Source organism: Charadrius vociferus, unplaced genomic scaffold (assembly GCF_000708025.1).
Source record: "Charadrius vociferus isolate BGI_N301 unplaced genomic scaffold, ASM70802v2 scaffold72, whole genome shotgun sequence".
NCBI classification, from domain to species: domain Eukaryota; kingdom Metazoa; phylum Chordata; class Aves; order Charadriiformes; family Charadriidae; genus Charadrius; species Charadrius vociferus.
In genome coordinates, this window is record NW_009647830.1 from 8398492 (window position 1) to 8414072 (window position 15581).

Sequence of the window (15581 nt, forward strand, 5' to 3'; positions counted from 1 at the left end):
TTTCTCTTCTTCACAAGAAAAATTATCTTTTTATACAAAATAGAAAGAACATTGCAGTGATCTCTTTCATAAGCAGTTAACTGAGAGCCTACATGACTTAAGGTATTAAAATCCGTCCCCAAATTATCTAGTAAACCTCTAGGAGTTCTCACAAATGTATCCATGCTTGCCCTACATAAACGAACAATACACAGGAAGAATCTGACAAGCATGACCTCTGGGATGAGCAAAAGGTATAGGACAGCTGTACAGTATGTACACACGTACTACAAAATGTCGTGAATCCACCTCTGCATCTGGAGTTGTTTGCAAGTTCAAATACACAAGTATATAGGGTTAGTTCTTCTGGATATTTTTATCCATCTATACAAATGTATGTATTTGAACATATGAACTGTGGTAAATTTACTGTATTCCCTTTTCCTCATAAATATACATTTAGTTACCACGGAATCCTTTCTGCAAAAGAGTCTATTTCATGAGTTTAACATATTGTCTCACTTACCCGTTCCTTTTGAATTTTGCCTTTTTTTCTTTTCCTAGGATTTTGCCCTACTGCTTTTAAAAAAACACCTTCCTTCTTTTTTTTTTTTTTTTTTTTTTTTTTTTTTTTTTACACTACTTGATGACTTTTAATTTGCAATGTCCTAGAAATAGCCTGGCTTCCTAATGTCCTTCAGAACTTCTATGTGCACTAAGAACCAAGTGTCACTCCTGCAATCAGCAAGCTGACACTTGTCATTGACTCAAAAGCTTTCAGAAGTTCCACAGTGAGCTGGTTTGTAAATTCACAGTAGCAAGAGGATTGCACCAGATTAGCACATTGGAAACTCTTCAAAAAAGAGCTAAGCATAAGCAATACGCAAACGAATGGCTGAATTTTATTGCCATAGTTGCACTGTATATATTCTCTGCATCATGTATTTCAATAATGCATTCATTGCAAGCTTTCATGCTGAACACTGACAGTAAGGAAGTCAGTAAACTTTATCCGGAAAAAAGGTACATTGAGTTTTGAATAAAGAAAAAACATTTGTTTAAATTTTCTCCAGCTGCTGCAGTCATTGGCTAGGACTATTAAGGTATGTGAGCTTCTCGGTCAGCCGTTTAGGGGCAAAAAAACCTTGTGATTGTTGCCATCACTTTGTGTATTTCTATATTTAATGAAAAATACTTGTTCTGCAAACCTGCTTTTCTGAGGAATTATTGAAAAATCAATCCAATGCCTAGAAGCTAAAAAACAAAGTTATTTGCCTCAGATTCCACAGATCACAAAATGATGTGGAAGAAAAACATCCTGACAAAACCTCAACCTGACACACTACCTGCAGTCTTTCCATGAACAGAAGAAAAAGTTGACACTTTTAAAAGTTAACCACAAAGTTAAAAGTTAACCACATAGACAAGAACAAATTCCAAACCACATTTTTAAGACCTCAAGATTTTCTTTGCTTTTAAACATTGCGTTTTGTTTCTCATTTTACATTTTTTGTTACGAAAATGATAAACAACGGGATTTTGCACAAAGCAACATACACAGGTGTCAACCTAGGCACAATCTGCTGTTCTGTGAGAGATTACTAATCTTCTTCCTACTACATGCACTGGTAAAAATAAACTTAGTACCATGTGAAATAACACGAAACGTGAATGTGAGTGCATATGGTGTCACAAACTTTGTTTACATACCAGGTAGCAGGTGAACTACAGCAGATTAGTAGATCAAACCATTTAATACCAATGCTCTTTACATCTTCCATTAGGCGTTATTTGAGGTTTATTTTAGACTAGACTTAGCTTTGTTCACTGGACCCAAAATGCAGTTCAAAGTTTTCTGATGGAAAGCTATCCTACAGATCTTTGCTCCCTTGACTCAAGAGTCTTCTCCTCTAGGAAGTATCACGCTGTTCATTTCATCTGTTTCGTGCAGATGACTAGCACACATCGCCAGCAGGCTTCACCATAAAGTTTCTATATTCTCTATCTTCCATATTTCTGGTCACAGAACCAGAAACAGACTAGTGCCTTCTTGGCAAGAAGGGACAGGATCATTCATTATGTTCTCAATGTCAATAAGCATCATGAGAGATGCTGCCTACCGCTGCACCCCACACCGTAAGGTACACTCTGACAATGGTGCAGTACAGGCCTAATTTAACTCTGCTTTTACTGAATGCATAATGGAACCACAATGTACACTTGGTCATCTGAAAGACACTGGGCTACGCGGGACAAACACGGCAAATGTTCCCAATACCTTCCAAATTCAGGGCATCACTTTTAGTCTGAACCATCTGTGAGGACATCTTTGAGACCTTCCTTCAGACTGAAACACTGAGCATTGCTTCTGCAGTACCTGTATGCTCAGTTCTCTGCGCTCTTTGCCATAGGTGGGGCATCCAGAAATGCACTTGTGTCAGGACTTTGTCTGCTCCTTCACTGAAGACAGTCATCAACCCAGAGAGCATTCAGAAGTGCATGGAGTGGCATGGGAGGAGTACCACTGGACGTCAGTGTCTTTCAATCTGGCAAACATTATGCCATGATTGGGAACTGATTCCCAATACTTCCCTCTGTCCTCAGTTTTCTCCTCCTCCACACTTGTGTGCTTCACACGCTCCCTTGCTGCATTCAGTCCATTTCATTTTGGGTAAACCTGGCTAATCCAACTATGCCTTACTCCAGCCCGCAGTGCCCTTCCCTTTACCACCTTTCCTCAGTGAGACTTGAGGCAGAGAAAGAGACAATATATTGCCAACAACCACTACCTTAACCACTGCATTTCAAAGAAATGGTATCATCACGAATGGTATTTGTTGTATGAGCAGCTAACTGCAGGGCAGGGGCGGGATCTGCCATGTAGCCAGAAGTACCAGCACCACTACCACCACAAGGCGGGTCCTTTATACACTGCATTTGAGGAAAGGAAGAGGCAGTGTGGCTGGGGTTTTGTGCAGAAGCCTAGGGGGGCTGTGTTATCAAGGCATGCCATGTCCAGGACTTACTTGGTTGCCAGGACTATGCCTGGCACACAGGCAGAGCTGGGACAGGGCAAGTGGTCTCTGATGCAACTTGCTGCTCCACAGAACTTCCCTTACAGCTCACAGCCCCTGGGGAATTGTCTCTCAAGGCACAGCAGCTCTTGCAGTCAACCCAGAGACTTACACCACCTCTCCACAGCTCTGCGATCAGTGCCCTAATTCTACCAGAAACCTCCTAAACACAGTCCCACCCTCAATACCTGTATAGGAAAAGAGTACACACACTTACTCAGGCGGACATCCAGACCACTGATTTTGCAGTTCTCATTTCCTGCTGTGGCAGAATGTGCCAAAGGGATGTTCCCGCGTGTTGTCTTGCGGGGATCCTCTGGGGGTTGCAAGCATGAGATGCGTGCAGTACTGTAGGCAATGCTTTTCCCTGGACTTTTATCCCAGACTGTTGGTCCTGGGACTAAGGGTGTGGATGTCCTCATCAGCAGTGGGCTTGCAGAGTGCTCTCTCCTCCTCTGACAACCTGCTCAAGATCTCTGTGGTAGCAGCACATGCACCATGCATGTTTTACCCACATCATGAAGAACATGGTCTTCATCTACTTGAATGAATGCAACACTGCTTGTCAGTCCTCTCCCACTTGGTTGCAGGCTTGACATTAGCAACAGGGTGGTGCATCTGCTGGAGAAGCTTTTAGGCCTATCAGAGCACACGCTGTCAAGCTCCAGGTTGCCCCTTGCTCAATATTCTGGAAGGCCAATGCAATGGTTGTCACGATTGCAAACGGCAACAGTAGGAAAGGAGGAATTATTTTAATAATGTTATAAGAAAGATGTTGTTCAAAAAGGAGGAACAGCAAAAGAAATAGGGCTGGTCAAGAAGATAGAAGCCAAAGCTTGGAAGAAATAAAGGAGCAGCTGAAAGTCAGAACAAGCAAACATCTGGTGGTCATTAGCAAATATGAAGTCACACATAGCATTTGGCCTTTTTGCATAGCACTAGAAGTACTCCAGAATAAGTTGGGAGCTCTTGACAGTTTTAAAGCTTTCTGTTGGCACATGTACTTTTCACTTGCTCTGGAGAACTTCACAGCAGTGGAGTCCCACTCATTGGATCCAACCCTTTTATCCCAAGTGGCAAAGCTTCTATCTTAGATTTCTCTGTAAAAATGTCATTCATATGTTTAAAACGACTCTGTGAACCAAATCAACAAGCAAGAACAATGAGAGGACTTATTTCAGAACTGCACTATTGCCGTGATTCGATGTAGACGAACCATGTAGAACCATGTAGACGCACCCCTAATCACCATTGCTTTTCTGGACTTGAGGATTCTTGACCTGCTTAAGGAGGCGTCTTCTGCTTGTGAGAATCTCACTTATAAGTTTATAGAATGAACTTCAAGCAGTAAAGTATACTTCTAAATTCCAAAACAGGATGAAGGAAGCCATAGTCAGTTTTGTAGTGTTTGACACAGTGGCATCCAAACAATTTTGGAGGCAACCCCACATTACTACAACTGCCCATGCTTCTTCAGTATCCCCAGGATTCAGAAACATATTTACTCCAAATTCAGGCACAATTCCAGCACCAGCTACCCACCAACAGCAGTGTATAAATTCATAACAGCAAAGCACATCTCAACCAATACCAACTTAACTGGTTGTGCAAACACCAAAAGATTGTTCTGATAATGCTTGTTCCTGAAAACAGTAACAATCCATTTGTTCTAGTATGGTGTTCACCACTTGTATGATGTATTAGCAGGAAGATGGAGAAAGTTTAATCATAATATACATTTCCTTATGAAGAACTTCTGCACTTACGATGGTCTGTAAACCAGTATATTCCCACCATCTCATGCTGACTCCCCTATTCCACAAACACTGGGTACAGATGGTGCTCTAACAACTGCTACATTCACAATGTCATCAAAGCTTGTTTCATATGCTTTTTCATGTCCTCATTATCCAGTACATTCACTATACTTTTGCAGTATTTGTATGCTCTGCCATGAGTTACCATTGGATTTCCTTTAGTGGTTCACACCACTACAAATCAACGGAGGTAATCAGCATGCCACGACAGCAGAGCTAAAACAATTTCTGTCTCTAGAACCATTGAAAAAGAACAGTTACGAGGTGAGCTTCGCTCTGCACAGTGTTGGAGAAGCTGGGGTATATGCAAAATTCCTAGTATCAGGTGAATGCAGGGAACGAAGTCTCAGCGCATTTAAGAGCTAATAATGTCGGTACTTCTACACAAAATGTCTTCTGCTATCACTGGTGGATACTGGATTCACTCCCTGAAGAATAAAGAAGATGGTTCAAGCAACACTGTATCTTCTTGCCTGGTGATTAGAGAATCAACAATAAATTCTGATAAAATAACAAGATAAGGTAGTGTGATTGTTTTTTGAGCACCAAAGTTAGGATGCAGCAGGCCACCCTAATTGGACTAATCTCCTCTCCACTCCACTGAGTTTCATCCCCCAAGGAGAAGGACCAAGCCCCGAATGTCATCTGAGTCTTGGCTTCAGGTGCCTTGAGTGGTAGTGGGGGGGAAGAAGAGACAAGTCTCAAGAGTTCCGGCTCCAACCATAGAGTTTCAAATTGCCTCCAACTCAGATCCAGTAAGAATCTGTCATCTCCAGGCATGCAAAACACAACATCCTCTCCTAGATCTGTACTAAAGGTAGTCTAATGGCCTGTGGCTGAAGGTCAGCAACACAGGTACACTCAAAATCTGCCATTTCTAGGTCTGTTGTTTTGAAGCTCCTTTTCCCGCTGACCATCACCATTCACACAGATGAAGTAGACAAGTTCAAAGGATAGTGCAGCAAGTTTTCCTTAAGAATTACTGTAATAGATGGGAGAGTATAAACACTGAAAATATACACACAATTTAAATATATATGGCATGAAGAATGGACAGGCATAAACAGGATCATCAGGATCATCAACTGGAGGAGATGCTGCCTTTTCAAATGCTGGCTTTTTAGAATGGATCATACCTCATACAAAACCGTAGTATTCCCATGAAGAAGAGGCCCATAGCAAATGTAGGAATGACCAACAACCCAGCCTAAATCAGAAGCTGCCCACCACACCTAAAATGAAATAAAACCATAAATATAGTGGGGAGTTTTTAAGAGAAGTTAAAAACAATTTACATGACATTTAAACAGAATTACCTCACCAGGTTTGAGTCCATATACAGCTGACATTGTCCAGTTCAGCATAACTGCATAGCCACCTGTTGGTCTGACAACACCCTAAATGAGAAAATTTGAATATTTAAGATTGTTTGAAGGATGCAATGATATTCCTGTCTTCAATGAAATTTTGGGGTTTTAGCAGTAATAGGCTTAAAGTTGTCCAATTCCAACACTCCTCACTTAAGAAAAGGATCCATTTGGACAAGCACATGCTTGTGCTGGCATTGCCATGTAAGAAGTAATTTTGGGAAACAAACAAACAAGCAAACAAACATAGGATAAAACAAACATAAAAAACCAACCCAAGGCCTAGATGACAATAGTTTTCAGGAGATAACTAACAAAGACTAGAATTCTCTCCTTAAAGTCGGATATGCAAACACTTAGTCAACATATGCTGACAAAAATAAAAGATTGAGTATTTACTTCACTTAAACTGTGGCCATCTAAATGCTAGGCGTGTTTTAAATTCATTGCCTAGTCTCTCTGTATGATCACTGGAAAAGAGGAGCACCTGCAGAAGAGCCAATCCCTAAAATAACCGGGGTGAATTACTCCCTGAAATGTACCCCTCTTTCCGCATTGATTCTTTTTAAAGATGTCAAAAATTGTCTTAAGCCAGATGTCTATTTTTGAAAAGTTTAATATCTAGCCTGAAGTGTACACACAAATGCAAAATGAGCATCCCAGTCTTAGTCTAAGAGAGGGATTTGAAAATTAGAACGAGAGAGTATCAATAGCATCATGCACCTTGGTAAGCCAAAAACTGGCTCTGGAACACCGTTAATAGGAAAAGTTTTGAAATATTTTGTAATATTTGTATGTTTAATACGCATTTAATCATCTTCTAGTACACTGTTTCTAGAAGAAAGAATTATGTAAACTACATCCTGATGTCCTGAACTAAAATTCAGGTGAGATTCATCTGACTAAACAAATGCCTACAGTGCAGACATTACAGCTATCTGTCTGTGCCAGGCATGGTACATTCTCCTTATGTTGTTAATAGAATTAAAAAGGCACTTTCAGGCCTTGTCCAAGAAATAAGGGACTGTAGAGACATAGGAACTCATTTTCAGATTGCCACAGCAGAGAATGGTTAACTAACACTTCACATATTTCAGAAAGCAGATTGCCTTCATTAGTCTCAGCTTCTAACTTAGTCACTGCTCCGAGATTAACAAAAGTTTTGTTACAAAGGTCATAACTGAGTAATTTTACTTGCATGACCATCTAAAAGCAAGTTCCTTAAATGAATAAAAAAGATATTTTATTCATTAAGTTACTCATTGTAGCTTAGTGCTAGCTGGCAATCTCCCTCTTATAAGGGTGATTTATTTAAGGTGTCTATATTTTTCTCTGGAGAACCAATACAGTGAAGTAAACTTCTGAGAACTTTTATCGCTGAGATAACATGTTTTGAAACTAACAGTCAAGGAAAATACTTGTTGTAACATAGGACCTTACATGGACCTTTGGACAATATAATTAAATTATTCCAGGGACATATGTTGCTTTAAAGTGCCCATGTTCAAGGCAAAAGCAGAAGACATTTTTTCTAAGCAAAATTGATGGGTTTTTTCCCTTACCTCCCCATAGATTCTGAATTTTATAGGCCACATCATTAAATCATTTTCTAGTAGTAGTCTAAGCACTGCCATATCCAGGGATGTGTGATACTGTCACTGAATTTGTGGTGGTAAGACCACTGGCAGAAAATTATATTCAACTTGTCTTCTACACTTTAAAAGAGAATTGTAAGTGCCAAGGAAACACTCAAGAGTTTGCTTTTAAAGTAAGATCTTTTAAAAACAGATCATTAAGACCAATCAACATTTGAAAGCAAACTTTTTCAAAGAATGTACTATGTTAGTTTTCACTTACTTAATCTAAACTTTCATTTTCATAGGAATTATGTTCTCAGAACTGTTCAATAGCACAAGCCTTCAGAACATGGTAAATTCCATTTAATCTGTAATGTCCTTCATTACACCTTATCTATGGGAAGATCAGCTAATGTGTAAATAATGAATAAGCAAAGACTATTCAGCAATAAATGCATCACACAAGTGATACATTAACCAGTCTTGCCATTAAGTGACTATACTACACTTAAATAGTTAAAACGCAGAAAATACTAATTGATAAAGGACATTCTGCTGTCCTCAAAGGTTCTCACGGTACAAACATTTTGAAGTAAATGCAGTTTATCTTTATACTACTATTATTTAAATAAACAAACATGAATTATTCCTAGACACTGACTTTAAAGCAGTGAAATGTGAATAAATGAGATCAAACCATTTCTAGCAATGCTTAGCACTGAGCTCTGGCAAACAGTTTCAAACTTTCTAAGTAAATATTTTCTCAAGTGGAACTGCAAACAGATTGGTCACCAACACTTAGACTACAGATAGTCCTTTACCTTGGGCAAGCCTGTTGTTCCAGATGTATACAGAATATAAAGGGGATGGTCTGAGGGAACGGAGACGCATCTATAACACTGTGCTTTTGCAAGCTCTTCTTCCCAGTCAAGATCACGACCTGGGGCAAGAGGAACATGGCCCTGCCCATTGAAAAACAGAAAAGTGTCGAAAGAAAAACAGATGGAATAAATGGAAATTAATGAAAAAACGGGTACTATTCAATTTTCTGTACAGTAATCTCTCTGTTGCGTTACTTCTACTTACTATTTAAATCTTATGAATATAGAGTTCCCCCATAAAATTAAAAAACAAACTACAACAGATACACTCAAAATTTTACTTTTAAATGAGAAAAGGCATGTGCATTACATACACACCTGAAAGTTAACATAAAGGCACAAAAACTGTACACCCACCAGATTAGGTCGCTTGTAAATGAGAACTTTATCAGGTTGGCTCTGTACCCTTGCCAATGCTCCTTCTAGGAGGGATATGTATTCCACTTTCCTTTTCGGTTCTATTCCAAAACTTGCTGTTACAATAAGTTTCGGCTAAAATAAAGAAGTTTGACTGTTAATATATACATTTGCAATATATTTTATACATGTAACCTAGTAACATGTTTTCCATTAAATTCTTTGGTTAAAGATGCTCGATGTATAAAATCTATCTTCACATAATTAGAAACTGGGGTTTAGATCAGTTTTCTAAGGACATCGAGCTTATGTGATCTTGCTGTCCATGCATCTGGTTTTTGTTCAGGAGCACACAAATAACTTCTGACACTTTTCACCATTTTCAACCAAATTTGAGTAAGAAACAAACAGTACTAAGTTCTTGTAAACTGCACAAAAAGTAATGAACAGAGAGAAAAACCCATCTCCATCTTAGCCCCTCCATTAAGGAAAAGTGATGCAGTGATGTCAACAATTATCTGTCCTGTTTAGCCTGCTTTCTAATTATCTGCCTGCGCCCAATGGCATATTTCAAAACTAGCTGTAGGATTTTGCTGGCTCTTTTCCAGTCTACAGGTAAATGGCAAGGGAGGGAAAAAAGGAAAAAGAGGAAAAAGAAGGCAAACAATAGATGACAGGAAACTAGACATACAGGAAGAGAATAAGCTAAAGTCCTGAGGCACATGAGGGAAGCACAGCTAGAGTATTTCAAGTGATGGTTGCAGGATTTAGGATGCAAAACCACTAAAACTCAGAATTCCATAGTTCTGGGGTTTTTTTAGAATAATTTCTGTTTCCAAATGTGGATTTAGCATCTTTGTGATTAAATTAACCTCAGGTTTTATGTAAGATTTCCTAAGTCAAGAAATCTGCATGCAAACTATTTTGACTTGGGTCCCAAGATCAGTATTTTTCTTTCTTGTATTTCAGGAAATAAAAGGTAGCACCAAAGAAACTATGTGTTAGAACACATTTTAATTGGAGAAAAATGAGTCTTCAATACCCTTGCTTTTGGAGTTTTAGAAGTATATTTATCTTATGCCCCTCGCTTTGATCAAGCGAGTTTACTAATTGTATGCATTAGCATAAATCTCATTAAGTAGGCACAAACCACAATGCCACAGTTAAGGCTGCATTAAACTCAGCACAGAAAACACAGATTAAATTATTTTCTTGTGCAATAATAAAATGTTTCTTGTCCAAATATGCCATTCAGGGAAGTTTGTTAATTAGTGTGTATTCAAAATAAAGATTTCAGATGAGCTTTAAAATTTCAGCATTTGTCATCCTTCTCTTTTGGGATGCACTGATTTTAATAAAAGATGATACAATACAATCCAGTTAAACTGAAAATTCACCTGGAGGCTACCCTGAAATTAGACTGTAATTAATACAGGATATTAACACAGTTCTGTTCAATTGTTAAGATGAAAGACTGTTGTCAACACCAGGTTTACAGTCATTTGTTAATGGTGCCACCTCTGCTCATCAACTGCTTTGTATGCAGTAAGGAAGTCTAAAAATAACCACTACTAAATTGGCTAAGGTGATGCATTTCCCAAGTGAGGGCTGCCACTTGGAAGCATCATGGATCACTCTGTGCAAATCAAAGGTCCATTACTGGCTTTAACTGCTGTTTTCTAGTGGTTTAACTCTCTGCCTATTCCCATATTGCTTTTATACACCCATTTCACATCTCTTCTGTGGCTCCATGTAGTCCTGCATGGTAAAATTAGATAGAAATATAACTAGTTTGAAGGAAAACCAGGAAAGTTCAAAGGTCTGATGGAGAAGGAATGCCAGCGATAGTGAGCTGTAGGGGGGAAAAAAAAAAAAAAAAGTAGAAATGAGATAAAGCAAGGCCCAATAGTACCAGACCAACAATTTTATTTTGTTGTAAAGATTCCTCCTACAAATTCTTCGAGATCTTTAATAGCATATGAGGCAAAGTTTAGAAAAAGCATTATACATTTTATTGGGCCAGCTAATAAAGCTGCAAAAAGCCCAAATTGAAAACCAAGCATGAGGGCACAAAATGTCAGGAGTGTCATGAAGATATTTCCTGAGAGATCCAGCACTCTTCATGCCCCAGCCACACATCTGATCACACACCTATGCTCAAACTTACTGCACTTTTGTTGTCCCTCACTCCTCCTTAAAAAGAGTTACATGCATTTTAGAGAAATCCAGTGCTTATGCAGTCATTATATAGCTCTGCTGCGCCTGCTAGGACTGCACTGGCTTTGTGGTTAGAAGATACATGTCAGACTGCCATGCACATTAAGTTTTGCCAGATATTATACACTGCTCTAAAGAAAGACCTGTATCATACTGTATAAGCAGTTAAAAATGAAAAACAAGATAGTGCCTTCTAATCTACAATACATATTCCAAAAATAAACACTGCTTCAAGACAAGAAAAGGCTGGACTGCAACTATTATAAGGCAACTGTGCATCTTAAGTACCAGCAGCTGAGCTTGCTGCCTAATCACTCAAAAGGTTTGATCACGTTATGATGAGAAGTAGGGGTAACCATTCATAGCCATACCTGTGCACAGGAACGATGTCTTATTCAGAATAAACTATTACAAAATATAAGCTCACTTTTTCAAGAAGGTCTTATTAAAATTTCCAAATGTGTCTACTGCAAATAAGTGAAGAATATAGTATTTCTGACCTCAATGAAAGATAGTAAGTTTTGAGTAATTTGGGTGTCTCATACACTTTGTATTTCAAAGAATTGTTGTTCACTTGTAAATCATAATACTGCTCTAGTGAAGTGTCTTCAAAAAACACGACTGAAAAACTCCATTACTTGTATTTTGTTTTGCAGGGTTTGAACTTAAAATCTAAAAAGTCCTCTGGAATTGCTATACAATTATTGTGATCGAAAAAACACAAGCAAATTTGACTATTGATGACATAGCAATCACACTATTAAACAGATGTATAAGTATATTGTTCTTAAGTAGCCTTCTCAGTTTTCCTAGTTTATTAAGATAAAGTGCTTAAACAGATGTCATGTTAATTTCTCAAAATGTCCTTTTCCATCTGCTGGAAAAGCAGCACGGCAAGCTGTAGGCAATCCAGGAGACTCCTGGAATTCATTCAGGGTAACTTCTTAAGCCAGGTAATAGACAGCCCTACCTGAGGGGATGCGATACTGGACCTGTTGGTCACCAACACTAGTGAGCTAGTCAGTGACATCAATACTGGAGGCAGCATGTGCTGCAGTGATCATGCATTGATGGAGTTCGCAGTCCTAAGGGATATGGGTCAGGCAAAGAGTAAAGTCAGGACCCTGAATTTTAGGAAAACAAAATTCTAGCTGTTCACGGAGTCAGTCAATAGGACCACCTGGGAAACTGCCCTCAGGGACACGGGTGCAGAACAGAGCTCACAGATCTTTAAGGATGCTTTATGTAGAGCACAAGAGCTCTCAATCCCCCTGTTTAAGAAATCAGGAAAGGAAGGCAAGAGTCCGGCATGGCTGAGTCAAGACCTGCTGGTCAAACTAAAGGGCAAGAAAGAGATGCACAGGCAGTGGAAGAAGGGAAAGGTATCCTGGGAAGAGTATAGGGACACTGCCCGGTTGCGTAGGGATAGGGTCAGGAAGGCCAAGGCACAGCTGGAGCCGAACTTGCAAGGGACGCAAAGAATAATAAGGGCTTCTACAGGAATGTCATCATTCAGGGTAACTTCTTAAGCCAGGTAATAGACAGCCCTACCTGAGGGGATGCGATACTGGACCTGTTGGTCACCAACACTAGTGAGCTAGTCAGTGACATCAATACTGGAGGCAGCATGTGCTGCAGTGATCATGCATTGATGGAGTTCGCAGTCCTAAGGGATATGGGTCAGGCAAAGAGTAAAGTCAGGACCCTGAATTTTAGGAAAACAAAATTCTAGCTGTTCACGGAGTCAGTCAATAGGACCACCTGGGAAACTGCCCTCAGGGACACGGGTGCAGAACAGAGCTCACAGATCTTTAAGGATGCTTTATGTAGAGCACAAGAGCTCTCGATCCCCCTGTTTAAGAAATCAGGAAAGGAAGGCAAGAGTCCGGCATGGCTGAGTCAAGACCTGCTGGTCAAACTAAAGGGCAAGAAAGAGATGCACAGGCAGTGGAAGAAGGGAAAGGTATCCTGGGAAGAGTATAGGGACACTGCCCGGTTGCGTAGGGATAGGGTCAGGAAGGCCAAGGCACAGCTGGAGCCGAACTTGCAAGGGACGCAAAGAATAATAAGGGCTTCTACAGGAATGTCAGCCAGAAAAGTAAGGTCAAAGAAAGCATACTCCCCCTGATGAACAAGACTGGCAAACTGGTAACAATGGACGAGCAGAAAGCTGAGGTACTCAACAACTTTTTTTCCTCAGTTTTCACTGGCAACCTCTCTTCCCACACCTCTTGAGTAGATGGACTGCAAGACAGGGACTGGAGGAGCAAAGCCCCTCCCACTGTAAGAGAAGATCAGGTTCATGACCACCTGAGGAACCTGAATACAGAAGTCTATGGGATGTGACAAGATGCATCCCAGAGTCCTGAAGTAATTGGCTGATGTAGTTGCCAAATAGCTCTCCGTGATACTTGAAAAGTCATGGCAGTCAGGTGAAGTCCCTCATAACTGGAAAAAGGGAAACATTGCACCCATTTTTAAAAAGGGTAGAAAGGAGGATAAAAAAGGTAAAAAGGAGGACCCTGGGAACTACCAACCTGTCAGCCTCACCTCTGTGCCTGGGAAGATCACAGAACAGATCCTCCTAGAAGCTATGCTAAGGCACATGGAGGACAAGTACGTGATTCTAGAGAGCTAGCATGGCTTCACCAAGGTCAAGTCCTGCCTAACCAACCTAGTGGCCTTCCGTGATGGAGTGACTACATCACTGGGCAAGGGAAGAGCTACGGATGTCATCTATGTGGACTTCTGTAAGGCCTTTGACACAGTTCCCCACAATATCCTTCTCTCTAAATTAGAGATATATGGATTTGATGGGTGGACTGTTCAGTGGATGAGGAATTGGTTAGATGGTCACATCCAGAGAGTAGTGGTCAATGGCTCAATGTCCAGATGGAGGTCCATGACAAGTGGTGTCCCTCAGGGGTACATATTGCGACCAATACTGTTTAACATCTTAATCAATGACATAGGCAGTGGGATTGAATGCCCCCTCAGCAAGTTTGCCAATGACACCAAGCTGAGTGGTGGCGTTAAGAAGCCTGAGGGACCTGGACAAGCTTGAGAAGTGAGCCCATGTAAACCTCATGAGGTTCAATAAGACCAAGTGCAAGGTCCTGCACGTGGGTCGAGGCAATCCCAAGCACAAATACAGGCTGGGGGATGAAGGGATTGAAAGCAGCCCTGCCAAGAAGAACTTGGGGTGTTGGTGGATGAAAAGCTGGACGTGAACTAGCAATGTGCACTTGCAGCCCAGAAAGCCAACCACGTATTGGGCTGCATCAAAAGAAGTGTGGCCAGCAGGTCGAGGGAGGTGATTCACCCCCACTGCTCTGCTCTCGTGAGACCCCACCTGGAGTACTGTGTCCAGCTCTGGAGCCCCCAACATAAGAAGGACATGGACCTCTTGGACAAGTCCATGGGAGGGCCACAAAGATGATAAGAGGGCTGGAATATCTCTCCTACGAAGAAAGGCTTCGCCAATACTTGACAAGAGTAGAAATTATCAGCTGCAGGACTTTGCAGCATTCCCAGACTTATTTAAAATTTAAGATAAATTAACGTAAGATGGTACAGTATATGTACCTTTTCAAAGTCACTAGAAAGTGCTTGTTATTTCTTTCACTTAGATCTTCCAATAAAATGTGAAGTTTGACCTTTCTACCACAAGAGCATCTCTCAGCCAGCTTTCCATTGCACGTCTTTAACTCTTTCTAATTAATCTTACCAACATTAGGTCCTGTATGGCAGCACCTAAACCAATTCACATAAAAGCCTAAGAGAAAGGCTAGGGTTTTTTGAGACTGCTTCAATTAACTTCTGAGTTCAGCAGAATACCATATATCACAGCTACTTATACACATATCTTAAAGATAATCTCAATGGCGTGCAATTCACTTATCAAGAAAGCTTTACTGTATTGCAACATGGGTGCATATTTTGATATTCAGATATCTCCTCTTTAGTTACACTTTCATTACACATCAGATGGACCAAAAATCATCCACAATATTTAGATTTGCCTCTTAAAGAAACAAAAAGGCAATGTAAATTAGGATTTAATCCATGACCTGCAGCTAATAATTCTATAGCTAACCTTTCGAAAGACTCGCTATGTGACCTTGGGTAAATCACTTAAAACTTTCTCCATTTTCTTTGTAATGCATGAAGCAAGGATTATGATTACTATGTTCTCTCCCTTTGTTCCTCAGAGAAAATCCATTGGGGTTAATTAGTTAATATTTGCAAAATACTCTAGAAGTAAACATGTTAGATTATTTGTATTGTAGCAACATTAATTTTAAAAGTTTAT

At 40.1% G+C, this 15581-nt stretch overlaps 1 protein-coding gene across 1 annotated transcript in view; it reads right to left on the reverse strand.

The window, feature by feature from the left end:
- The window catches only part of ACSS3 (acyl-CoA synthetase short-chain family member 3), an 85490-nt gene that overhangs the window by 55193 nt on the left and 14716 nt on the right, over window positions 1–15581 (reverse strand). The window contains exons 4-7 of the mRNA XM_009882666.1: window positions 9053–9187; window positions 8636–8776; window positions 6187–6267; window positions 6007–6102 (exon numbers count right to left, since the gene is read on the reverse strand). Of these exons, the coding sequence (XP_009880968.1) occupies window positions 6007–6102; window positions 6187–6267; window positions 8636–8776; window positions 9053–9187 (453 nt within the window). The remainder of the gene's footprint in view (window positions 1–6006; window positions 6103–6186; window positions 6268–8635; window positions 8777–9052; window positions 9188–15581) is intronic.